General features: G+C 50.6%; 2 protein-coding genes across 2 annotated transcripts; one reads left to right on the top strand and one right to left on the bottom strand.

The window, feature by feature from the left end:
• Positions 1-869: 869 nt before the first annotated feature.
• LOC308050735 (olfactory receptor 14J1-like) lies at positions 870-1805 on the top strand (the record flags this gene model as incomplete). Its single annotated transcript, XM_080360876.1, has 1 exon — positions 870-1805. The coding sequence occupies one exon, from the start codon at positions 870-872 to the stop codon at positions 1803-1805; it is 936 nt and encodes a 311-aa protein (XP_080217002.1).
• Positions 1806-13057: 11252 nt separating this feature from the next.
• LOC308050734 (olfactory receptor 14A16-like) lies at positions 13058-19702 on the bottom strand (the record flags this gene model as incomplete). Its single annotated transcript, XM_080360875.1, has 2 exons — positions 13058-13710; positions 19420-19702. 2 exons carry the CDS (start codon positions 19700-19702, stop codon positions 13058-13060), a joined length of 936 nt encoding a protein of 311 aa, XP_080217001.1.
• Between the last annotated feature and the right edge of the window lie 7201 nt (positions 19703-26903).

Genomic DNA, 26903 nt, shown 5'->3' with positions numbered 1-26903 from the left:
TTGGAGAAGACACTGAGACCCCAGTTCTCGTTAGGACGTGTCTGAGCTGCTCCTGAGCCCCTGCACACACAGAGCTGCCCCTGGGCAGTGCCAGGAGGTGTGAGCAGGACAGAGCTGAGCACACAGCGGGTGGGACGGGGTCTGTGACACTGACAGGGAGCAGACCAGGGACAGACACACAGCTGTAGGCAGCACAGACATGGGCAGGGAGAGTTAACTGCTACCAGAAATGCTACGGGTGGGTTTTCGGAACGTCTCTCAGATACTTTCCAGTGCAGACACATTTCCCAGTGCAACCCCTGGTCTCCTCTCCTCCCCAGCAGACCCTCTGCCCTAAAGCCATGGGGTCCAGATCACGAGTCTCCACCTCAGCAGCTGGACCTCCAGGTGAAGGGTTCCTGGAACATGGTACTCAAAAAAGGTGCTACAAGTACTTGCTCTCCAGTGTCATGTGGGTGGCAGCAGCACAGCCGGGTCAGGAGAAGGTTTCACAGCATGCCCGTCTGCCTTTCTTTCCTTGCTTTGTTTTCTGGTACCACTGCAGTGTCCTTCCCTGTTTCTCCACCTGTCCCTGGTGCTCATGCTCTCTGGGGTTGGGGTGGGCATGAGTATCAGTTTTTGTTCTGACAGCAGTTCACTGGATCTTGCCTCACAGGTCTGTTCATGGAAACCAGCTACCCAAGCTGCAATTTAAACTGTGATGAACTGTTTTTCTCAGCTAGTAGAAAGAGAGAATTGGCAGAAAAATCCCATCATTAGGTAAGGGGTTTTCCAGGAGAAACAGTCTGTTTATTTTCCTCAGAGAACTCTCCCCTAACTTGTCACTGTCCTTTCCTCCTTGCACAGGTCCCCATGACCAGAAACAGCCAATGTCCAACAGCAGCTCCATCACCCAGTTCCTCCTCCTGCCGTTCACAGACACACGGGAGCTGCAGCTCTTGCACTTCTGGCTCTTCCTGGGCATCTACCTGGCTGCCCTCCTGGGCAACGGCCTCATCATCACCACCATAGCCTGGGACCAGCACCTGCACACCCCCATGTACTTCTTCCTGCTCAACCTCGCCCTCTTGGACCTGGGCTCCATCTCCACCATTGTCCCCAAATCCATGGCCAACTCTCTATGGGACACCAAGGTCATTTCCTATGGAGGGTGTGCTACACAACTCTTTCTGTTTCTCTTTTTAGCTTCAGCAGAGTATTCTCTTCTCACCATCATGTCATACGACCGGTTCGTTGCCATCTGCAAACCCCTACACTACGGGACCCTCCTGGGCAGCAGAGCTTGTGTCCACATGGCAGCAGCTGCCTGGGCCACTGGGTTTCTCAGTGCTGTGCTGCACACGGCCAATACATTTTCACTGCCCCTGTGCAAGGGCAATGCCCTGGGACAGTTCTTCTGTGAAATCCCCCACATCCTCAAGCTCTCCTGCTCACACTCCTACCTCAGGGAACTTGGGCTTCTTGTGATTAGTGTCTGTTTATTACTTGGGTGTTTTGTGTTCATTGTGGTGTCCTATGTGCAGATCTTGAGGGCCGTGCTGAGGATCCCCTCTGAGCAGGGACGGCACAAAGCCTTTTCCACCTGCCTCCCTCACCTGGCCGTGGTCTCCCTGTTCATCAGCACTGTCATATTTGCCCACCTGAAACCCCCTTCCAACTCCTCCCCATCCCTGGACCTGGTGGTGTCTGTTCTGTACTCGGTGGTGCCTCCAGCAGTGAACCCCCTCATCTACAGCATGAGGAACCAGGAGCTGAAAGTGGCACTGAAGAGGCTGATTCAGTCATTTTTCTTTCAGCAACAATAAGTTACTCATGTCTCTTCAGAAGTGATTTCCAGTTCATCTCAGGAACCTCCTGTGCATTGAGCATTTCATCTGTGATAACCATGTTTGTCAAGGATTTTCTTCACCCACGGCCCTTCTCCAGAGCAGCGACTCAGAGGCCTGTCCACCTGTTTCTGGGGCCCTGGTACAGCTGGTGTCCTGTGTCACATCTCTGTAATACAGGTGTGGACCCATTTTGAAATCACTGTATTTCTGAAATTGCAGCCATCTTTTTGAAACACCCCACAAAAGGGGATTTCCTCAGTCTCAGTATTTGGAGCTTGGGCTCTTCTTCCAAGACTGTGGTCAGCCTGAATAAATTTCCCCCACAAGGCCATGCTGCTGTACTTGTGCTTTTAATGGCTCAGGGGAGGACATGGGGCACCATGTTACATCATGGTGCTGGTTTGAGTGTTCATCTGTGGGTGCCCAGTGTTCCTGGAGATGGTGAAGGACCTTCCGTGATCTGCCTTGAACAGTATCGCTGTGGTTTCCAGGCACCACAGCCTGCTCCCTGTGCTCTGTGCTTCAACAGGAGAATGAATGACCCCCAGAACCCTGTTTCTGCATTCCCCAGCTCAGGGCAGGCTGCTCTGTCACTGCGGTAGCAGGAGCAGCATGAAGAGCTCCTGGCCAGGAGTCGTGTGCTGGTGAGAGGGGCTGGCACAGGAGGAAACAAGAGCAGGGGACAAAGTGGGGCTGGCCTTCCTTCCATCATGCCATGGCTGGCCCCAGCCCTTAGGCTGATAGGCTGATCCCCCTCTCTGTCCCAACCCATCTCTCCATCCACCCATCCATCCATCCATCCATCCATCCCAGTACTCCATCTGGGTGAGCTGCCCCATCACGTTTCTCATCCCAAAGAGATCATAGAATAATTTAAGTTGGGAGAGACTCTCAAGATCATTGAGTTCAATTATTAACCTAACTCTGGCACTAAATCATGTCCCTAAGAACCTCATCTATATGTCTTTTAAACACCTCCAGGGATGGTCACTCAACCACTCCTTGGGCAGGCTGTTCCAATGCCTCACCAACTCTTCCATGAAGAAACTTTTCCTAATATATGAACCGAATATTCCCAGGTGCAACTTGAGGCCGTTTTCTCTCCTTCCACCACTTGCTACATTGGTGAACAGACCAACACCCTCCATGTTCCAACCTCCTTTCAGGTAGCTGTAGACAGCCATAAGGTCTCCCCTCAGCCTTCTTTTTTCCAGGCTAAACAGTCCCAGTTACCTCCACTGCTCCCCGTCTGACTTGTTCTCCAGACCCCTCACCAGCTTAGTTGCCCTTCTCTGAACTCACTCCAGCACCCCAAGGTCTTTCCTGTAGTGAGGGGCCCAAAACTGAACACAGGATTTGAGGTGCTGCCTCACCAGTGCCAAGAACAGAGGGATGATCACTTGCCAGGTCCTGCTGGCCACACTATTCCTGATGCATGCTGGGATGCTGGTGGCCTTCTTGGCCACCCGAGCACACGCTGGCTCATGCTCAGTCACTGTCCATCAACACCCCCAGGGCCTTTTCCATTGGACAAATTTCCAGCCGCTCTTCCCTGAGCCCGTAGTGCTGCCTGGGGTTGTTGTGACCCAAGTGCAGGACCCAGCACTGGGCATGAAATTGAACAAGTCCAAGAGTTGGATTGTTCACCTGGGATAGAGTAACACTGAGTGCAAGTGTAGATTGGGAGAGAGCGGCTGGAGAGCAGCCCTGCAGAGAGGGATCTGGCGTGATGGTTGGCCACAGGGTCAACAGGAGGCAACACTGTCCCCCAGCAGTCAAGACGATAGCCCCCATCATGGGGTGCATCAAACACAGCATGGCCATGTGGTCAAAAGAGGTGACTATGCTGCTGTATTCAGCATTAGTGCGGCCTCACCTTGAGAGCTGTCTGCAGTTGTGGGACACACACATAATTACAACAAGGATGTAAAGGTCCTTTAATGCATCTAGATCATCCCCAAGCCCATTGGAGGTCCTTAGGAAGAGTTCCTCTCTCCAAATATCCAGCCCAGCTTGTTGCTGGAGAAACTGCCCCTGGACCCTCATCCCAGACCCCATCTCCTCCACCCCATACAGGCAGTGCTCTCCCCCTTGGCACTGAGGTGGTTCCAGGGACCCAAGAGACACCTGTAGGAGGAGATGTTGGGTGGGGATATGGTGTCCTTCAGTGCTCCTCATGGTACCTCCTGCTGGGCTTTGTGCCACTGGTCACAACCCTCTGAGCCTGGATGTTCAGCCAGTTCTCAGTGGTGCTGAGCAGGAACATGCCCACGAGCACATTGGGCTGCACTGGGAGGAGCGTGGCCACCCAGACAAGGGCAGTTATTGCCCATCGTGACTCAACACTGGTGCGGTCACATCTGGAGCCGTGTGTCCCAGTGTGAGGTTCCCCATTCTGGAGGAACGGGAGGAGCTGTCGTGTGGCCAGAGAAAGTCTGGGTCATGTGTGGAGATGTTGAGAGACCCAAACTTCTTTAGCCTGGTGAAGGGGAGCCTGAGGAAACGTGCTGTTTCTACTGAAACTGAGTTGATTTTCTTCATGCATTTTGAACTTCTCTCCTTCACAGCCAGTACAGTCTTTTGCTTACATTTACTATGAGAATAATGAGGTAGCGCTGTTTCTTCCCTGGGATAGAGTTCATTTTGTCTTTTAGCAGCTTTACAGTGTTTGCCATTTGCTATGAAAGGAATGTCAGAACTCACTGGTATCTTGGCTGTTGTCAGGGAAACCAAGGACTTCTTTGGCCATCCAGCTGTGGATGCAGATCGGCAGGAGGGGACACACACAGGACAGCACCTGGATTGACGTGCAGGCTGATCAATGACATACTCCCTATGATTAGCGCCATGCTCAATCTTAACCTGGAGTCGGCTTTCAGGGCTTGTTACATCCGTTACTTTGGCTTTTCCAGCTGGTTTGGTCAGTTCCATTCACAAGTTTCATCCTGTCAGGAGTTCGATGTCAGTTCGGCCTTTTGCCGTTCTGTCATTTTGCCGTTGGCCTTTGGGCCTTTCTGCCTGTTGCCCTTTTGCTCTCTCTCGCTGGGATGGGCTGTTCAGGACCAAGGTGCTCCCTTCTGCAGGACTGGCTGCTCCGTGTGACTGGAGTTACACGGGGGATGGTACTGAGTATATTATCTTAATTTAATTTATCTATTTCTATTTAATTTAGCTGGACTATTGTCAGTGAAACCAAGGACTTCTCTGGAGTGCAGCCGCAGGTGCAAATTTTTAGGAGGGGGCACAGACAGGACAGCACCTTGATTGACATCCAGGTCAATCAACAAGCTATTCTCTACCATTAGCGTCATGCTCAGTATAAAGCTGGAGGTGCCTTTTCCAGCCCGTTAGTTTCGGTTTTCCGGCTACATTGGTTAGCTCTGTTTGGAAGTTCCATTCTATTGGGAGTTCAGTGTTAGTTCAGTTTTACGATGTTTTGCTGGTTTTCAGTTGGCCCTTGGGCCTCTCTGCCTTTTGCACTTGTACTTTCTCTTGCTGGGATCAGCTGTTCAGGACCAGGGTGCTCTCTTCTTTTGGGCTGCCTGTTCAGCACAATGGGAGTTCTGTGGGGGATTGTACTGAGTGTCATATATTTTACTTTATATATATGTTAGTATAAGTATATTATTAGTAGTAGTGTATTATTTTTATTGTCTTATTAATTTTTTGTCTAAACCCACAAGTTTCTCCCTTCCCATTCAGTTCTCTCCCTTATCCCACCTGGGGACTGGGAGCAGGATGTGAGCAGCTCTCATGGTCTTGGTTGGTGGCTGTGGTAAAACCATGACAAGAAAGGGCAATAGTAGTTTCAGAAATCTTGAAAATCACTTTCCAAGATGGCGCCGTTTATTTTATTTTATTCTACTATTTTTGGTAGAGGGAACAGCAAGAGAAAGGAAAATCATCAGAAACTGCAGCTCTGGAGGTCCAGAGTGGAGCTCAGGATAAAGAAATGTCATTCTGAGCGCAGTGCTGTGGTCATTCAGGACTCTGGATCAGCCATGGCTTTGTGTTTCCAGGAACAGCTGGTGAGGATGGAGAGACAGCAGCACAGGTGGGGACACACTGGGCTGAGAACAAGGTGGGGAAGCGCATGGGGTGTCTGCAGCCTGTGGGGAAACAGCCACAGGCCTGGGACAGTGCAGGATGGACCATGGTGGACATGGCCAAGGGTGCTGGCAAGGCTGGATGTCCCTGAAAGAGCCAAGGTCTTTGTCCCCTTGGCTATGGCTGATGTCCCTGCCAGCGAGGCCTAAGAGGAGACACATGGTTGTCATGGCCATGGCACCCCATTGCCTCCTTGCACCCCCAGGGAGTGTCACACCATTGTCCTGCACTGGGCATCGCACTCCCCACAGCCCCAGGAAGAGCCCTGAGCCACACGTGAGGGACAGGATCTCCCTTCCAGGGGCAGGGGCTCAAGGCTTGGCCATTGTCCTTCATCAGACAAACCAAGGGCTTTCTCAGCATCAGAGCTGCTGCACTTTACCTGTGCCTGATGCAATCACTGCCTCCAATTATCTGCTCTAACGAGTCCCTGGGGAGTCTTTGTCAGTAACAGCCCTCAGTGGGGCCCATTAATGCTTCAAGGCACTTTGGAGTTTGTTCTGGCTTGGACTTCTTGAGCAGATTCTTCAGTCTGTGCTTGGTATCTGAGGTTCATGGACTCAGCACCAAATATGCCATGGGGCTCATTAAAACACAGAAAGCCCTAACGAGCAATGTTTCTTTCTGTAATTTCCTTCACATCTTCAAGCCTTGTAGAACTAACTGTAGAGGTTTCAATGGGACACTTGTTGATGAAGGTTTCAAAGATCTAATGAAGGAGGCTTATTATTTCAAGGTTGTTTTCTGTCATTTTTCAGTGTATGGAAGAAGTGACAGCAGCATTATACACTGGACATTGATCCCGAGGGTCTCCTGAAGACATCTGGACAGGCAGGAGAACAGTCCTTGAGGCTGGACACTGTATGGACAACCGGGCTCCTCACCGCCACCCCCAGTCTGCCGGGTCCCTCATTGGCCACCAGAGATTGCATCACTTTTCCTCCATCAGACTTCTCCACTGAGTTCTGCAGGAGATGCTGCAGCTCCTGTGCACCAGCTCCACCTGCTCTCCTGTGCAAACACTGCACAGTTCAATCAACAGCAAAACACTTTCCTCAGCTGTGTGTGTAAGTGGATCTGATGAGGTCCAGCATCCACAAGGGACACTCACACAAGAACTGCTTTAGACAGAGAGACAGGAGAGGATAGAAATAAACACATTGAACGTGTTGACTGCCATGTCAATTAGAGCTCTGAAGAACGGAGCAAGTTTGTAACTCCCTGAAGCTCAAAGCAGAAACCAGACAGTTGGGAGGCCACTGAATGACCAAAGAGCAAGTGGAGGAGAAACCTGAGAGCACTGGGAAGGGCAAACGTCCAGACAGGGCTGGAAAGTTGTCCTTGGACAGGGACATTGAATCAGGAGAGGTGGGAACTCCTGAATGACGAGGGAGATGAAATCATAGAGTGTTGGTAATAGAAGTACAAAGAAAGACCAATATTTCTTCTCCTACCCTTAGTACATCAGTTATCAGCTGTCTCACCATAAACAGCCAGGGCCATTTTAGGGCCCCAGTGTACCTGAGGTGCTGGCCTGGGATTGACATCTGTCACACAGGACCTGGGGAGACCAGAGCACCGTGCAGTGCAGGTGGAGCCTGGGCAGGGGTTCCCGGGGCATCTACACTGGCACCAGGTGTTTGTGTCCCTGGAGCTGAAGACATTTGTGTCCTAAATCCATCTCCAGTTCTGGAAAACTCTTTCCTTTCCAAAGAAAAGAAACTCCCCTATAAAGACATTTAAATCAATAAATGAATAAATAAATAAATAGATAAATGAATAAGTAAATGAATAAATAAAAAAATAAATAAATAAGCAAAGAAGTAAATAAATAAATACGTACTTAAGCAAATAAATAATTAAATAAGTATAATAAATAAGTAAATAAGTAAATAAGTAAATAAGTAAATAAGTAAACAAATGCATACATAAATAAATATATAAATACATGCATAAGTAGAAAGGAAAAGAAAGAAAGAAAGAAAGAAAGGAAGGAAGGAAGGAAGGAAGGAAAGAAAGACGGAAGGAAGGAAGGAAGGAAAGATGGAAGGAAGGAAGGAAGGAAGAGAGAGAGAGAGAGAAAGAGAGAAAGAGAGAAAGAGAGAAAGAGAGAAAGGAAGGAAGGAAGGAAGGAAGGAAGGAAGGAAGGAAGGAAGGAAGGAAGGAAGGAAGGAAGGAAAAAAGAATGAAAGAAAGAAAGAGAAAGAAAGAAAGAAAGAAAGAAAAGAAAGAAAGAAAAGAAAGAAAGAAAGAAAGAAAAAGAAAGAAAAAGAAAAAGAAAGTTGGCACCTTCCTTTGCTTTGGATCTTTGTCTTCAGCTCTTCTCATTTTAGTTTTTTTGACATCAACTGACATCTGATGGGCCTGCAGGCATGAAGCCAAGATCATGTTGTGTCTTGCACAGCGCCCCATGCCCTCTGAACCTGCCCTGCCCAGGACTCCTCACACGTTGCCCAGAGCGAGTCACACTGAGGTGTTGGCTGGTTCCCTGGCTGGGATGTTGGTTTAGATGGTCACCTACAGCACAGGTGGGTCCTGCCCCATCATCGCCTGCTCTGCTTCAGTCTGAAACAGAGCCCAACATCACAATGGGATCATGAGAGAACTGAGGTTGAAGGGACCTCAGGAGTCTGCAGTCCAACCCGTCACCAACTGGGTCACACCAAGGTGTCCAAGCCTTGATTCAATCAGAGCTTTAGCAGGACTAGAGAAGTGATCACCCCTTTGTACTGGGCACTGGTGAGGCTGCACCTTGAATCCTGGGGTCAGTTTGAGGCCCCTCATGGCAAGGAAGACATTGAGGTGCTGGAGAGAGTTCAGAGGAGGGTGACAAGGCTGGTGAAGGGTCTGGAGCACCAGTCTCACGAGGAGCGGTTGAGGGAGCTGGGGCTGTTCAGCCTGGAGAACAGGAGGCTGAGGAGAGACCTTATTACTCTCTACAGCTGCCTGAAAGGAGGTTTTATCATGGAGGGTGTTGGTCTCTTCTCCCAAGTAGCAAGTGATAGGACAAGAGGAAATGGCCTCAAGTTGCACACAGGGAGGTTTAAATTGGGTATGAGGAATAAATTCTTCAGGGAAAGGGTTTTGAAGCAATGGAGCAGACTGTCCAGTGAGGTTGTGGAGTCACCATCACTGAAGGTATTTAAAACACAGATAGGTGGGGCTCTTAGGGACATGGTTTGGTGCCAGATTAAGGCTATGGTTGGACTCGATGATCTTAAGGATCTCTTCCAGCCCCAATTATTCTATGATTCCATGATAAGTCATGTTTGCTATTTTCTTTCTCAGAGGACCATGCAGCCTCCCTGAGAGCCAGGACTTTTCTGAGGTGTTGGAGAGACGTCTCACGGTCACACCAGCCAGTTCCACCAGCCCCTGTCTGTCCCTTCCCAGACCAAACCTCTTCTCCATATCCCAACCTTCCAGGCGAGTTTCTGGGACACAGCAAATGCTTTCCAGGTCCTCTGGGCCTGTTCAGAGAGAGCAGCTTGCCAACATGGTGATGGGCTCTCTGTGCACCTCAAAGCTTTCCTGACCATTTTTCTCAATGCCCCACTTGTACCCAACATTTCTGGTCCTTGAACTGTACATGAGGAGATTGAACAGGGATGTGGGGAAGGTGTAGAAGAAAGGCTTTGTCAGACTGTCTCAAAAGGGCTGTTCTGGGCATCCCACAGTCCAGAATGAGGGTACTGGAGAAAGCAGTGGCACTGGTGAGAGGTCCAGGAGGAGCTGCAGCTTCTCCAGGAGATGCTGTGGGACACGGTGTCACAGGCTTCACTGCAGTCTAAGGACACAACACCCACAGCCCGTGTGGCGCATTCACTCCCCACGACAGACTTTCCCTCATCTGCTCAGCGGTCACCTTGTCACAGAAGGAGATCAGGCTGGTCAAGCAGGACTTGCCTTTCATCCAGCCATGCTGATTGGGCCCCATTGCTCGTCTGTGTGTGTGACCTCACAGTCCTTTCCCAGCCATGTTCCTGCTCTTGGCCAATCCCCTGCAGAGGCAGAAGTGACCTCACAGTGCCCTCCACAGCCATTGGTTCCTACTGTACTATGAGTTCCTGAGACACAGTGACCACACGACATCGTACCCACCATCACCCTCCTTGTGGTCCAGTGTGTGAGCAGATCAAACTGAGCTGCTTTCATCAAATGTATCTGATAGATTTCCTATCAAGGGTTTGAGTGGAGAAACGTTCCTCACAGGAGCTGCTGTATTTACTCTGGGGCATTTTATATCTCCAAGGAAAAGATTCATGGAATCCTACAATAACATAGGTTGGAAGAGACTCCTGAACACCATCTCTGTCCCACTGACCTGTATCGCACCCCAAGGAACAGCTGATGGCCTTTGTGCTCCCTTGGGTTCATCTCACCACATGCACACACTGGACATGCACATGATGTGTGTGTTTACATCTCATCTGCACAATGAAAACATGGACTTTTGACCTAGTGTTTCATGGAATCATGGAATGTCCTGACTTGGAAGGACCGACAAGGATCATGGAGTCCAAGTCCTGTCCCTGCACAGGACACCCCACAGGTCACCCCGTGTGTCTGAGGACGTTGTCCAGTCTCTTCTTGAACACTGTCAGGTTGGGGCCGTGACACCTCCCTGGGGAGCCTGTTCAGTGTCCAGCACCTCTAGGGGAAGAACCTTTTCCTCATGTCCAACCTAAAACTCCCCTGACACATGTGTCTTCTGTTCCCTTCCATTCCTTCTCCCCTTGTGAGGAAGCAGCAGCCACCATGAGATCTCCTTTGAGTCTTTTCTTCTGCTCTGATGCTCAGAAACCCCTTGGTTTGCTTTCTGAAGCAGAAAGGAGGAGCCATGAGCTCCAGGCCATGGGAAGGTGGATCCTGTCCCTCACACATGGCTCAGGGCTCTTCCTGGGACCGTGGGATGTGGGGGTGCAAGGCCCAGGGAAGGACAACACTGGGACAACAACTTCCAGCTTCCCCATGGGGCTGCAAGGAGGCAGCGAGGCCCCAGTGCCATGAGGACAACATGTCTGCTCCTGGGGTCAGTGGCAGAGACAACTGCCCTGGCCAAGGGGACACAGACCTGGGTTCTGTGGGTCCCTTCCAGCCTTACAGCGCCCTTTGCCATCTCCACCACAGGCTGTTCCACACGGTGCTGCCCCTGCCCCTCTTTCCCTGCAGGCTGCAGACACCCATCTCGCTTCCCACCTGCTCTCACCCCAGCATCTCTGCACCTTCACTGCTGTGTCTGCACCCTCACTGGCTGCTCTTTGGCACACAAACCATGGGCTGATCCAGCTCCCTCTGGGTCACCTCGTGCACCACAGCACTGTCCTTCCAGTGACATTTCTTCCTTCTCATATCCATTCCTCACCTTGCAAGCAGACTTCTTTTTTCTCTTTCCTGCTTCTTCCCACTATCAGGAAAAGCTCGACCATCTCATAAACTGCGCTTCATGCAGGGAACCCAACCCGTTAGGCTTCTTGTGGTCTTTTACCTGACCAGAGAGAAGTCACCTCCCCATGATCTTCTAAATCCCATGAGTGCTGCTGGCCTTTCAGCTTCTCTGACAGACACAACCATGTCCCTGCCCATGTCCCGTCATGTTCTCAGGTGGGATGGACATGACAACCCGTCTCTCTTCCTGGGTAAGACCTGTGGGCCCTTGGGCAGAGGTTCTTTCCCAGCCATGTCCCTGCTGCTGGGCTGTCACCTCCAGAGATAGAACCGACCCCACTGTTCCCTTCACAGCCAAAGTCTTTCCACCCAATTATGTGTTTCGGAGACTCAACTGCCATCATAATCCCACACCCATCCATCTCCCTTTTTATGGGCCGCGATCTGACTAGATAAAACTATGCTTGTTTTATCAAACTGGTCAAATCTATTTCATGCTAAAGATCTGAGAGGAGAAGCGTTCTTTACAGGAATGTGAAATGTTGAAACCTTTTCTATGTCCTCTCCTACCTCTTATTTCTTATTGTTTTCCTTCTTCCTGGTTGCTCATGGTGAATCTGCTACCTGAAGTGCAAAGCCAATCCCACACCCAGAGGTGAGATCTTGTTTATTCCGGAGTTGTGCAAGTCTGGATGCTGGAATGAAACCAGCACAACAGATAGAGAAGGAACATCTATTATATACAAATCTTACCCCTACATTCAGACCCTCCCGGCAGTCCAAAGGAGTCAACTTTTCACACATTGACATATTGGTTACATAATCATTTTGCCACTACACATGCTTTTTGAGAGAGGGTCCCGGGCTGAGCCTGGGGCTCCCATCCTAGGGATGTGTGTTTTAGTATTAGAATGAGTGTATAAAGAGCAAAGCTCAGCTAAAGGACACTTTATGTAACTGTCTTGAGACAGATGCTAAAATAAGATTCAGCTAATTGTGCAGACTCCAGAGTGTCTGCGCTGCAAGGACAATATCCTTTGCAGGTTCTGATTAGGAGCCTGGCTGTGAGAGGACACTGCTGTGTGCCAGCCCTGCACACACACACTGTTCAGCTGCACACTGACGTTTCATCTGTGGACAATTCTGTAGGAATAAGCTTGAGAGAAACTTTGCAAGAAGATATAAACCATCATGCACTGCCCAAAGAAGATCACTTTTCCTTGTGCAAGTACTGTTACTGAGGCCAGCTCTGTCACAGCAATGCCCATTGCCTGTCCCTGCCTGCGTCCACAGCACTGATACACAGCAGGACGGTGACCAAGCTGCCAGAGCACTCAGGCCTTGCACCAACACCAGGGATGAGAAGGAGAGTGTGGAGTGGAACCAGAACAGCTCTGGGAGAACAAGTGCTGCTGCTCCCTGGCAGGGCTGCCATGAGAGAGCTGTTTTCCCCTCCACCCACGCACAGGAACTGTCCCTGCAGCTCCAAAAAGCCTTTGCAGGAAGGACATAGTGAAAAACAAGTCACTAAAGAGCCCTTTACTCTGTTTAGAGACAAGGAGAGCACTGCTGCTCATTTAAGCAGCCAACATTATAGAAGAAAATCCAGCAGTGAAAGGGGATGACAACAATATCACAATTAAAAAACAAGCAACAACAGCAGAAAATTCAGTTGACAGGCTGGGCTTATAATTAGCTACATTAAAACTCCTGTATAGAAGAAGATGGCCAGTTCATTGCTTCATAAACCAGAGGGATATGAGTTTGCACAGGGCATCCTTGAGCTCCTGGTTCCTCATGCTGTAGATGAGGGGGTTCACTGCTGGAGGCACCACCGAGTACAGAACAGACACCACCAGGTCCAGGGATGGGGAGGAGACGGATGAGGGTTTCATGTAGGCAAACATGGCAGTGCTGACAAACAGGGAGACCACGACCAGGTGAGGGAGGCAGGTGGAAAAGGCTTTGTGCCGTCCCTGCTCAGAGGGGATCCTCAGCACGGCCCTCAGGATCTGCACATACGACACCACAATGAACACAAAACATCCCCCCCCCAAAAAAGCACTAAACATGAGAAGTCCAAGTTCCCTGAGGTAGGAGTGTGAGCAGGAGAGCTTGAGGATCTGGGGGGTTTCACAGAAGAACTGTCCCAGGGCATTGCCCTTGCACAGGGGCAGTGAAAATGTATTGGCCGTGTGCAGCAGAGCATGGAGAAACCCAGTGGCCCAGGCAGCTGCTGCCATGTGGACACAAGCTCTGCTGCCCAGGAGGGTCCCGTAGTGCAGGGGTTTGCAGATGGCAACGTAGCGGTCGTACGACATGATGGTAAGGAGATAAAACTCTGCTGAAATTAAAAAGACAAACAGAAAGAGTTGTGTAGCACACCCTTCATAGGATATGGCTCTGGTATCCCACAGAGAGTTTGCCATGGATTTGGGGACAATGGTGGAGATGCAGCCCAGGTCGAGGAGGGCGAGGCTGAGCAGGAAGAAGTACATGGGGGTGTGGAGGTGCTGGTCCCAGGCTATGGTGGTAATAATGAGGCCGTTGGAGGTGATGTGATTGAAATGGTTTCAACCCAAATCAGAGAATCATAGAATCATTGATGCTAAAAATGACCATTAAGAACATGGAGTCCAACCGTAAATCAAACACTGCCCATTCTACCACTAAACCATATCCCTAATCGCCACATCTCCACGTCTTTTAAACACGTCTAGCAATGGAAGCTCCAATCCTGAGCTGGCAGGACACCATTGGCTGCAGTTGAACATAAGATACTGGTCATGGCTGTGAGTTCAGCCCTGGCTGGCAGAATGTCTCACACCCTCACTGAGGAGGGCAGGGGGCTGGGGGATGGGAGCACGTTTCAGTTTCCAGATCCCAGCACAGAGCCCAAACCATCCTGCCCTTGGACTCTGGATCCCCTTTCCTGAGATGCAAAGCTGGTGGCCTTCTGAGGATAATCATGTTAAAGGCATGAATAATCCTTCAGGTGCTTATGTAGTATGTCTAGGAATGTCAATTGTATATGCTTATATTTAAATATCTCTAAAATAGTACTCTGTATCAGTGGTAACCCCTCTGACAATGACAATTAAATAGTTATTGGCACTATAAGGCTCCATACCTCATCCACAAGCACACATCTAAGTGGTTCAGATGAAGGGTGGTCTGGCAAACATCACCCTTTGTGTCCCCAGGTGATGGACACTGCTCATGTGCCTCTGCAGAGAGTGGCAGGAGCTGGATCCCCTTCTCGGGACAGACTCCTTCCAGGAGAGACACAGACACAGGGGAACTCATCGGGGCTTTACGGCATTTCACTGGGCATCAGTTTTGACATGTTGGGTGCTGTCCTGTGACTGCCCTTTCTGCACAAATGATCATACAAACACAACCATTTAGTGAGACATGGTCATAAAGGGGCTGTTATGGACAAGGAAGCTCAGCGTGAACTCTGGAGAGAACAAGGATGTTCATAATAAGCAGCAGGAAGAACCAAGAAGCTCGAGGCCTCTTCTGAAGAGCGGGAGGCCTGGGCAGCCGTGATTGGCCATTGTAGGTGTGGGAGAGGGTCAGGGCATGTCAGGGAGAAGCAATGAGATCCTGATGGCTTCAGTGAACCCTTCCAGCCATGTCTGAGCCCAGCAATGGAAAGCAGTTGATGTCTGCAGGTGGAGGAGGAACAGGAGGAAGATCTTCCTGGGAATACGGAAGGAAGAAAGGCCTCTCTTGGGCTAATCATGTATGGCAGTGCCATTTGCATGCTGTGGGCATGGCTGTGCCTGGGAGATGGGGAACGGCTGCTGCTGGGGTGGCTGTGCTCAGTCATGACCCATGAGCTGACCCTGCTCTGCTCCTCTCTTACACTGCCCACACTTGGATGGTCCTCAGGAATCATCCATGAGCCTGGTGGATCCATGAACCTCCTGGAGTGATGGGTATGGATCCAAATAGAGGATTCAAGCAAGTGTGGGATTGGAACACTGAGGTAATTGGTGACCATTGCCAGTCATATGAAAGAAGCTGGATGCATTGTGAGGAGCTCACAGACATTTCCAGCTCCACAGAAAACCAGAGCCTTGCAGTTAAAGCAACAGCACTTGACATAAAACCCACCCCAAAACACAAAACACTCACACTGACCACAGGAAAAGCCTTGAAAAACATTGGAGAAAGATGTACCAGGTCCCAGGGGTCAGGGCTCAGCCATTCTGGTGATGAACGAGCATCAGGGGCTGACATTGCACCAGAGCCACCTCCACATGGCCCTCACCACCTGGAACCAGTGTCTGCAAGTCTTTCCTTCACCAGCCTCCAGGGACAGGGACCTGCACTGGTTGTTTCCTTCACAGCTGTGTCAGTGATGGCCCTTCGTTGGGTCCCAAACACCCGCAGAAACTTGGGGTTTGCTTCTGCCTTTCACTTCATTAGAGGTTTGTTCATTCTCTCAGTAGCTGCAGTTCAGGCTCATGGCACCAGAGGGCTCATTAACATCGAAAATGCTCTTACAAGCCAAGGCTCTGTGCAGCATTTTCCTAGAGGCTTGGAGTCTGGTGTGGATGATTGGAGAGATTTCAGGAATAGCCAAACAGAGAGCATTTTCATAATAAAGAGCAATAGACCTAAATATCTTCTATTTCCTTGCCCCTGTCCCTCCTCCACATTTCCAGAAGAGGTGGTATCAGCAATCTCCAATTATGATTGATCTGGAGTATTTCCTCATGTAGACAAAACAACATGTCAGAAAAGTGGGTACCTGACACACCACTTGAGACAGGAGACAGGCCAGGACAGCTCAAGAGGAGTCACACTCCTCTGGACCAAGAGGTGGGTGTTCCTGGCAATCTCAGGTGCCACAACACAGTGATACTTGTGTTCAGGAGCTGGTCAAGTGACCCATCTCCTGTTCTGTAATGGTGTCTGAGTTTGCTCAGGTCAGCCCTGACTTGAGCCCCATCCACTGCTCGGTGTTCTCCAGACTCCTGCCTTCAGGAACAAAGTCCCAAGAGACCTTGCTGGTGAAGATGGAGGCAAAGAAGCCATGGAGAACCTCAGTCCCATCTGATTCTACTCTTATGAAGTTCAGCAGCAGGCCCACACTCACCCTGTCTGTTTTTTCACTGCAAGTGAAGCTCTGTCAGCTCATCTTGCTGCCCTCAGCCTCCTCTTCAGGTATCAAGTCCGAGGCAGCTTTGTCATCATCCCCACATCCATGGACAAGGTTTCTAAATTCGTCCTTTGCAGCTTCCCCTGCTTCCACCTCCTGTGTGCTGCCTTTTGCCCTGCAGCTCCATCAGGGCAGAGAAGCAGCCTCATGAGATAAATGTTTCTGTTCATGGGTACTTGGAGAGATCATTGTTGTGCTTGGAGCAGCCTGTCCTGTAAAGATTATCAGATTTCCTGAGCTCCTTCACCCTTCGGACCTCCTTCCATGTCACCACTTTGCCCACTATTCCCCATTATTTCCAAGTCTTCCCCTCTGGATCCCACCAGCCTGTGCTGTGCTGCTGGCCTTCCTCCCTCCCCTCTGGTGCCTGGGACCCCACTGTGTCCTGGTCACGACAGCCAAGGTGGACACTGATGTTCACATCCCTTACCAGTTCTTTTTTTTTCCCAGTTCCAGATTCAGGTGAGCATCACCCTTGTTGGCCCACCAGAGAGCCACATTAAGAAGTTGTCCCAAGATCCTCTAGAATGTTGGCACCTACAGCTTTGCCTGGCCAGTGAATGTCAGGGCAATTGCAGTTCCCCATAGGAACCTGCTCAGAGTACAGCTGAACAGTGTGTGTGTGCAGGGCTGGCACACAGCAGTGTCCTCTCACAGCCAGGCTCCTGCCAGAGACCTGCAGGACCAGCAGAGCAGGGGCTGGGCTGTGCCCCTGTGCACTGGACACCCCATAGAAGGTCAGTCATCATGGACTGGCCCCTCACAACCACCATTTCCAGCACTGGCCACTCACCCACAGAGGTTGTTCTTCCCTCCATGGATGGACACTCATTGGATAGTTCAGCAGTCCATGTTTGCTTTGTACAGATGAGATGTGAGCATGCACATCATGTATGTGAGGTGACATGACCATGAGCCAGCACTGTGCCCTTGTGGCCAGGAACGCCAATGGCATCCTGGGGTGTATTAGAAGGGGGTGGTCAGTAGATCGAGAGGTTCTCCTTTCTCTCTACTCTTCTCTGGTGAGACCACATCTGGAATATTGTGTCCAGTTCTGGGCCCCTCAGCTCCAGCAGGACAGGGAACTGATGGAGAGGGTCCAGCGTAGGGCAACAAAGATGATGAAGGGAGTGGAGCACCTCCCTTATGAAGAAAGGCTGAGGGAGCTCGTTCTCTTTAGTCTGGAGAAAAGGAGACTGAGGGGTGACCTTATTAATGCTTATAAATATATAAAGGGTGAGTGTCAGGAGGATGGAGCCAGGCTCTTCTTGGTGGCAAACAATGATAGGACAAGGGGTAATGGGATCAAGCTGGAACACAAGAGGTTCCACTTAAATTTGAGAAAAAACTTCTTCTCAGTAAGGGTGACAGACACTGGAACAGGCTGCCCAGGGGGTTGTGGAGTCTTCTTCTCTGGAGACATTCAAAACCCGCCTGGACATGTTCCTGTGTGACCTCACCAAGGCGTTCCTGCTCCAGAAGGGGGATTGGACTAGATAATCTTTTGAGGTTCCTTCCAATCCCAAACATACTGTGACACTGTGATACTGTGATACTGTGCTGTTGCCTATTGGAATGGGTCTGTGTGGTGTGGGCTGTTTCCATCTTTGTTTCCCTGCAGACACCTGGATTTAGTGCTTTGCCATGGGCTGACTCCACCTTGGGCCATGTCTCACTCTGTGGGCTCCAGTCACTGCCCACCTCAGGCACACACCGTCCATGTGTATCTCATGGGCTCTCCAGGCAGCTCCAGATTCCTCTCCTGGAGGATTATCCTCTGTCCCATCATGCTCTGGGACAGCCCAGCCTGACTGTATCTCATGACCACTCCCTTTCTCCACTGTCAAGAGACAACAAGGGTTGTGTCTTAAACCACAACTCTGTTGTCTATGAGCTACTAACGTGACAACGAGCTTTGACCTCAGGCCCTTTTGAGTGAAATTCCTGGGCCTGTTGTTGAGATCAGCTTTAGAAGAACAACCAAATATTGAGCAACTGCATAGAAGAGATGTCATTTTATTACAAAGATTCTATGGGAGACCAAGCTCTGACACAGTGTTCGGAAAACATTTATACAGGTTTCAGGTATTTTAAAAATAATAATAATGGCTACATTTCTCAGGATAGTCAGCCAAACACAAACAATTATGTACGAACATAAAAACCATAAATAACAATATGGGTAATGCCATCAAAGTAAAAGGGATAAAACAAGGTACAGGCCTGCATTGGGATACAAATAGACATCATTTGTGGACAGTGATGGAAAGCTGATCAGTATAGACAAACACCAAAGAAATCACTTTCCTAATGGACTCCTTGAGCTCCTGGTTCCTCATGCTGTGATGAGGGGGTTCACTGCTGGAGGCACCACTGAGTACAGAACAGACACCACCAGGTCCAGGGAAGGAGAGGATATAGAGAGGGGCTTCAGGTGGGCAAACATGACAGTGCTGAGGAACAGGGAGACCACGGCCAGGTGAGGGAGGCAGGTGGAAAAGGCTTTGTGCCGTCCCTGCTCAGAGGGGATCCTCAGCACGGCCCTCAAGATCTGCACATAGGACACCACAATGAACACAAAACAGCCAAATGCTACTAATACACCAACCACAAGCAAATCAAGTTCCCTGAGGTAGGAGTGTGAGCAGGAGAGCTTGAGGATCTGGGGGATTTCACAGAAGAACTGGCCCAGGGCATTGCCCTTGCACAGGGGCAGTGAAAATGTATTGGCCGTGTGCAGCAGAGCATTGAGAAACCCAGTGGCCCAGGCAGCTGCTGCCATGTGGACACAAGCTCTGCTGCCCAGGAGGGTCCCATAGTGCAGGGGTTTGCAGATGGCAATATAGCGGTCGTACGACATGACGGTGAGAAGAAAATACTCGGTTGAAATGGAAAAGAGAAACAAAAACAGCTGCGCAACACATCCTATGTAAGAGATGGCCCTGGTGTTCCAGAGGGAATTGGCCATGGACTTGGGGAGAATGTTGGAGATGGAGCCCAGGTCGAGGAGGGCGAGGTTGAGCAGGAAGAAGTACATGGAGGTGTGCAGGTGCTGGTCCCAGGCTATGGTGGTGATGATGAGGCCGTTGCCCAGGAGGGCAGCCAGGTAGATGCCCAGGAAGAGCCAGAAGTGCAAGAGCTGCAGCTCCCGTGTGTCTGTGAACGGCAGGAGGAGGAACTGGGTGATGGAGCTGCTGTTGGACATTGGCTGCCTGTGGGCATGAGGACCTGTGCAAGGAGGAAAAGGCAGTGACAAGTTAGAGAATAAACAGGCTGTTTCTCATGGAATACTCCTTCACCGATGGAGGGATGTTTCAGCTCATTCTCTCTTTCTACTAACTGAGAAAAACTGCTCATCACTGTTTAAAATGCAGCTTGGGCATCTGGTTTCCATGAACAGACCTTTGAGGTAAGATCCACTGAACTCGTTTCAGAACAAAAACTGACCCACATCCCCACCCCAATCCCAGAGAGCAAGAGCACCAGGGACAGGTGGAGAAACAGGGAAGGACACTGCAGTGCTACCAGAAAATAAAGCAAGGACAGACAGGCAGACAGGCATGCTGTGGAACTTTCTCCTTACCCGTCTGTGCTGCTGCCACTCACATAATGACACTGGAGAGCAAGTACTTTTAGCACCTTTTTTGTGTACCCCGTTCCAGGAACCCTTCACCTGGAGGTCCAGCTGCTGAGGTGGAGACTCGTGACCTGGAGCCCATGGCTTTGGGGCAGAGGGTCTGCTGGGGAGGAGAGGAGACCAGGGGTTGCACTGGGAAATGTGTCTGCACTGCAGGGGATGGCAGGGGGGCCTGAATCCCCTCCCCAGCATTTCTGGTCCATCTCCCTCTCCCTGCTCATGTCTGTGCTGCCTGCAGCTGTGTGTCTGTCCCTGGTCTGCTCCCTGTCAGTGTCACAGACCCCGTCCCACCCGCTGTGTGCTCAGCTCTGTCCTGCTCACACCTCCTGGCACTGCCCAGGGGCAGCTCTGTGTGTGCAGGGGCTCAGGAGCAGCTCAGACACGTCCTAACGAGAACTGGGGTCTCAGTGTCTTCTCCAAAGAGAGAAATAAATCCCCATCTCCACTATACACCCAGACGAGCAAGAGTGGAAAACTCAAAGCACAGACTCTTTCCCTTGCAGCTGTTCCTGTGTTGATGCTGTTGTTCAGAAGGACCCTCTGTCATGTCAGTGGGGGGATCTGGAGCTCTGAGCAGCCCTGACCCACACAGCTCCCTTCAACCCCACAAGCTCCCTGCCTGCCCTGCCGGGGGTCGCTCCTTCCCCCCACAGCTGCTGCCATGGGATCTCCCGGGCAGGCTGAGCGCTGACCCTGGTAGGCGGCAGAGTCCCTGCCCGGCACAGCCCTGGGGTGCAGGGACCCTGCTCTGCAGGACAGCCCTGGGCACCCCTGGGTGCTCACCCGGCTTCACAGCTGGACAACATGGCCTGACAAGAGCCCCGTCCTTACAGATCCCACACGCTGTGCCTGTGCCAGTTTCAGAAGATGCCTCCAGGAGCTGCAGCTGCACTGCCCTGCACCAGAGACTTACCATGGCAAGGGCTGCAAAGGTTTCTCCTCCAGTGAGCTCTCAGTCATCCTCCAGTCCTGAGCACCTTTAATCTCTCTCTGCCTTGCTCGTCTGCTGAGATGCCCAGGCAGAGCCCTCAGCCCTGCTGCGTGTGCAGAGGAGCTGCTCCTGGGCAGAGCTGTCTCTCTGCAGCGCTGCCGCTGCCATGAGCTCCCTGTGTCCCAGGAGCCCAGCCCAGCTCAGCAGCACAGGAGCAGCACAAGGCGCTTTAATGACCCCTCTGGTGGGTTTGGTGCTGAGTCCATGAATCTCAGACCCTGGAGGAAGGTGATGAAACTTCTCAGGAAGTTAAAGTTAGATGTAAACTCCAAAGTTTGTTGTGTTGTTAATTGGTCCCACTGAGGGAACCTACTGAGAAACAATATCCAGGTTTGGTTAGAAAAGAAAACTGGAGGTCAGGAAAAGCAAAGTAAAGATATCTCTGATGCTGAGGAAACCTGGTTGTGTTTCTTTAACCAAAAGCCAAGCCCTGACCTTGTACCATGGGAAGTCAGATCCTGTCCACTTTGGGCCATTATTTCTTTCTCATGCAGTTTTTCACTATGCAGAAACCTCCACCACCTCTGAAACCGCCCTTCAAGCACTCTCAGGCTACTCCTGCACTGCTGCAGCCTCCCCAGCGCTGCTGGGCCAAAGCAGCCCAGGTCCCTCAGCACCCCACACCATGTGCACAAGGTGCTGAACCTGCCTTGGCACAGCCCTGCACTCTGCAGTTCCTCCCTGCTTCTCCAGACTGGGAAGCCGCACACTGGCACACACCCGTGTGTGTGGGTCACACCAGTGCTGAACCGAATGGGATGAGAACTGCAGGTGTCTGGGTCCCCACGCTCCTCCTCATGCAGCCCCGTGTGCAGCTGCCTTGTTCATGGTGAGCGTGCACCACGGGCTGCTGTGGGGACCTTGTAGTGTCCAGGCCCTTCTCCTCAGGGTCACTGCTCAGCGTGTCAGGTCCTGCTCTGTTCTGATTGATGGGGTTATTGCCCCCGCTATACATCACTGCCCATTTCTCCTTCCACAAATTAAGAGTTTTCTGTTGGGTAAATCCCAGATTTTCTCAAGGTCTTGTCTCTCCCTGGACTGAAGCTCCATTTGTTCAGCTGTAAAAGTTTGCATGCAGATCGTTTATCCTGATGGGGGTGTATCTCCCAACATAACAGCATGAGGACTTATAGGACACTATAAATACCATCTCCTGGAGAAACTGTGGGGACCTGTGCATCTGGTGCTCATAATGCCAGAGGTCTGGAGTCAAAGAGAGAGTTTCTGTTCATGTGGGAGAGCAGCAGGAATGTGTGGAGCTCTGCCTGGGGACAGACAATGTCAGCTGAACGTTGAGGAGTCAGCATGAGAGGGCAGAACAACGTGGGCAATGTTGTGGTCACTGGACATCGGCTACAGGCCCATTGATCAGGAACTGGAATGAGATGAGGCCTCCTTCAGACAAATGAAAGAAGCCTCGTGTTTCCAGGGCCGTGTCCTCATGGTAGACCTGACATATCCCAATATCTGCAAGGAACCGGCCATCCAGGAGGGTTTGGAACCCATTGACAACATCTTCCTGACACGGGTGACTGAGGAGTCAGTGGGGTGAGGTGCCCTGTGGGACTTCACACTTAGAAACCAGAAAGAGTTGGTCAGGATGGAACAGTCAGGGATGGGAAAGTGGAGCTGAGGCTCCTGGGAGATGAGAACAAGGCCAAGAGCAGGATTTCAGGAGAGCAGGATTTGGCCTGCTGAGGGACCTGCTTGGGTCCTATGGGATATGAGCTTGGTGTCTGCAGTGCTTTTCTCTCCCATCTCCTCCCTCCTGTCTCCCACCTGCTGTTGTGCAGCGTTTTTTACCCTTTCTCAAACACAATATCCCAAAGGTGCTGCCAGCATCACTGAGTGGCTCAGATTGGGCAAGGAGTGGGTCCATCTTGGAGCAGCTGAAATCAGCTCTGTCTGACGTTGGTCCGACTCCTGTAGTCTTCTCAGAGTGGTGACAACTGTAGCACACCCGCACTCACGACCAGTTCCAAGACTTTGCCATGTAAACCCAGTACAGGCTAACAGTGTGTTGGCTGTTACAAACTACTTGATCATGGAGAAGAAATGTAAACTATCTTCTGTCAGTAACCTGAGGAAGTCACCAGTCAATGAGCATGTTCCTGTGGGGAACTGTAATTGCTCTGACACTCACTGGCCAGGAAAAGCTGCAGCTGCCAACACTCCAAAGGATCTAGGGCCAACTGGTTAACATGTCTGCCTGGTGGGCCAATGAGAGTGATGCTCACATGGTTCCGGAATTGGAAAACAAGGAAACCCAGGTGAGGGATGTGAACATCAGTGTCCACCTTGGCTGTTGTGACCAGGACACAGTGGGGTCCCAGGCACCAGAGGGGAGGGAGGAAGGCCAGCAGCAGAGCACAGGCTGGTGGGATCCAGAGGGGAAGACTTTGACATACTGGGGGATGGTGGGCAAAGTGGAGACATGGAAGTAGATCTGAAGGGTGAAGGAGCTCAGGACATCTGATAATGCTTACAAGACAGGCTGCTCCAAGCACAACAATGATCTCTCCAAGTATCCATGAACAAAAACATTTATCTTGTGAGGATGCTCATGTGCACTCATGGAGCTGCAGGGCAGCAAAGGCAGCACACAGGAGGTGGAAGCAGGGGAAGCTGCAAAGGAGGAATTTAGAAACCTTGTCCATGGATGCAGGGATGATGACAAAGCTGCCCTGCACTTCCTGCATGGGAAGAACAGCAAGATGAAGTGACAGAGCTTCACTTGCAGTAAGAGAACAGACAGGTTGAACGTGGGCCTGCTGCTGAACTTCATAAGAGTAGAATCAGACGGGACTGAGGTTCTTCATGGCTTCTTTGCCTCCATCTTCACCAGCAAGGTCTCCTGGGACTTGGTTCCTGAAGGCAGGAGTCTGGAGAACACCCAGCAGTGGATGGGGCTCAAGTCAGGGGTGACCTGAGCAAACTCAGACACCGTTACAGAACAGGAGATGGGTCACTTGACCAGCTCCTTGAACACAAGTATCACTGTGCTGTGGCATCTGAGATTGCCAGGGACACCCATCTCTTGGGTGAGAGGAGTGTGACTCCTCTTAAGCTGTCCTGGGCTGTCTCCTCACTCACATGGTGATTTAGGCACCCCCTTTTGTGACATATTCATTCTTTATCAGGAGATGCTCCTCACCAATACGAACTGGAGGCTGCTGAGACCACCTGTTCTGGAAAGGGAGGGGAGTGTGAACAAGAAAGCAAATAGAAGACATTTGGCTTTGTTGCTATTTATTATGGAAATGATCTCTGTCTATTCCTGAAATCCCTCTAATCATCCACATCAGACTCGAAAGCTTTAGGAAAATGATGCACAGAACCTTGGCTTGTAAGAGCATTTTAGATCTTAGTGAGCCCTCTGCTGCCATGATCCTGAACTGCAGATACTGAAAGAATGAACAAACCTCTGATGACGTTAAAAGCAGAAGAAAACCGCAAGTTTCTGAGAGTGTTTGGACCCCATGAAGGGCCATCACTGACACAGCTGTGAAGGATACAACCAGTGCAGGTTCCTGTCCCTGGAGACTGGTGAAGCAAAGACGTGGAGATGCTGGTTCCAGGTGGTGAGGGCCATGTGGAGGTGGCTCTGATGCCATGTCAGCCCCTGATGCTCGTTCATCACCAGAATGGCTGAGCCCTGACCTCTGGGACCTGGTAGATTTTCCTTCAATGTCTTTTAAGGCTTTCCCTGTGGTCAGTGTGAGTGTTTTATGTTTTGGGGGTGGATTTTATGTCAAGTGCTGTTGCTTTAACTGCAAGGCTCTGGTTTTCTGTGGAGTTGGAAATGCCTGTGAGCTCCTCACATCTCATCCAGCTTCTTTCATACACCTGGCAATGGTCACCAATCACCTCAATGTCCCCTTTCCTCTCTTGCTTGAATCCTCTATTTGGATCCACACCTCATCACTCCAGGAGGTTCATGGATCCACCAGGTTCATGGATGATTCCTGAGGACCATCCAAGTGTGGGCAGTGTAAGAGAGGAGCAGAGCAGGGTCAGCTCATGGGCCATGACTGAGCACAGCCACCCCAGCAGCAGCCGTTCCCCATCTCCCAGGCACAGCCATGCCCACAGCATGCAAATGGCACTGCCATACATGATTAGCCCAAGAGAGGCCTTTCTTCCTTCCCTATTCCCAGGAAAATCTTCCTCCTGTTCCTCCTCCACCTGCAGACATCAACTGCTTTCCATTGCTGGGCTCAGACATGGCTGGAAGGGTTCACTGAAGCCATCAGCCATCTCATTGCTTCTCCCTGACATGCCCTGACCCTCTCCCACACCTACAATGGCCAATCACGGCTGCTCAGGCCTCCTGCTCTTCAGAAGAGGCCTCGAGCTTCTTGGTTCTTCCTGGTGTTTATTATGAACTTCCTCGCTCTCTCCAGAGTTCATGGTTACATGTCGTGTCCATAACAGCCCCTTTATGACCATGATTCACTAAATGGTTGTGTTTGTATGATCATTTGTGCAGAAAGGGCAGTCACAGGACAGCACCCAATATGTCAAAACTGATGCCCAGTGAAATGCCGTAAAGCCCCGATGAGTTCCCCTGTGTCTGTGTCTCTCCTGGAAGGAGTCTGTCCCGAGAAGGGGATCCAGCTCCTGCCACTCTCTGCAGAGGCACATGAGCAGTGTCCATCACCTGGGGACACAAAGGGTGACGTTTCCCAGACCACCCTTCATCTGAACCACTTAGATGTGTGCTTGTGGATGAGGTATGGAGCCTTATAGTGCAAATAACTATTTAATTGTCATTGTCAGAGGGGTTACCACTGATACAGAGTACTATTTTAGAGATATTTAAATATAAGCATATACAATTGACATTCCTAGACATACTACATAAGCACCTGAAGGATTATTCATGCCTTTAACATGATTATCCTCAGAAGGCCACCAGCTTTGCATCTCAGGAAAGGGGATCCAGAGTCCAAGGGCAGGATGGTTTGGGCTCTGTGCTGGGATCTGGAAACTGAAACGTGCTCCCATCTCCCAGCCCCCTGCCCTCCTCAGTGAGGGTGTGAGACATTCTGCCAGCCAGGGCTGAACTCACAGCCATGACCAGTATCTTATGTTCAACTGCAGCCAATGGTGTCCTGCCAGCTCAGGATTGGAGCTTCCATTGCTAGACGTGTTTAAAAGACGTGGAGATGTGGCGATTAGGGATATGGTTTAGTGGTAGAATGGGCAGTGTTTGATTTACGGTTGGACTCCATGTTCTTAATGGTCATTTTTAGCCTCAATGATTCTCTGATTCTCTGATTTGGGTTGAAACCATTTCAGTTCCATCACCTCCAGGTTCCCTCAGAGGTGGCTGTTGTGTGGCACAACTGTCCTGGCTCTCCAGGCAGGATGGGCACTGGGTTGGTGTCTGCATTGACAGTTTCCCCTTCCTGGGGTAAAAGGCTGTTGAGCAGAGACAGTTGCAGAGATTTGGGTCACAGGGGTTTGCAGCAATTCTGTCAAACTCTGAGCAGGATGAGCTCTGGAGCCCAGGAAAAATGGAGATGCTCTGAAGGATGTTTGTCAACAGTGATGCTGTCACTAGTAACAGTAACAGGGAACTCCTTATTCTCACTGATGATGATGATGATTAAAATCTCTTTAATTTCAGTCCTAACAGTCATTCTTGCTTTTCCAGGCATGTACTACACCTCAGCAGTTTTTTCTTGAAAGAAGTTCTTAGAACAATGTTTTTTCTCTCACTTCTTCTTTGTTTTAATCATTTAAAGAGTACACCTCTTGGACAGACTTACGACC

The sequence above is a fragment of the Nesoenas mayeri genome (genome assembly GCF_963082525.1).
Source record: "Nesoenas mayeri genome assembly, chromosome: 29".
Lineage (NCBI taxonomy): Eukaryota > Metazoa > Chordata > Aves > Columbiformes > Columbidae > Nesoenas > Nesoenas mayeri.
This window is presented reverse-complemented; position numbering and strand designations above follow the sequence as displayed.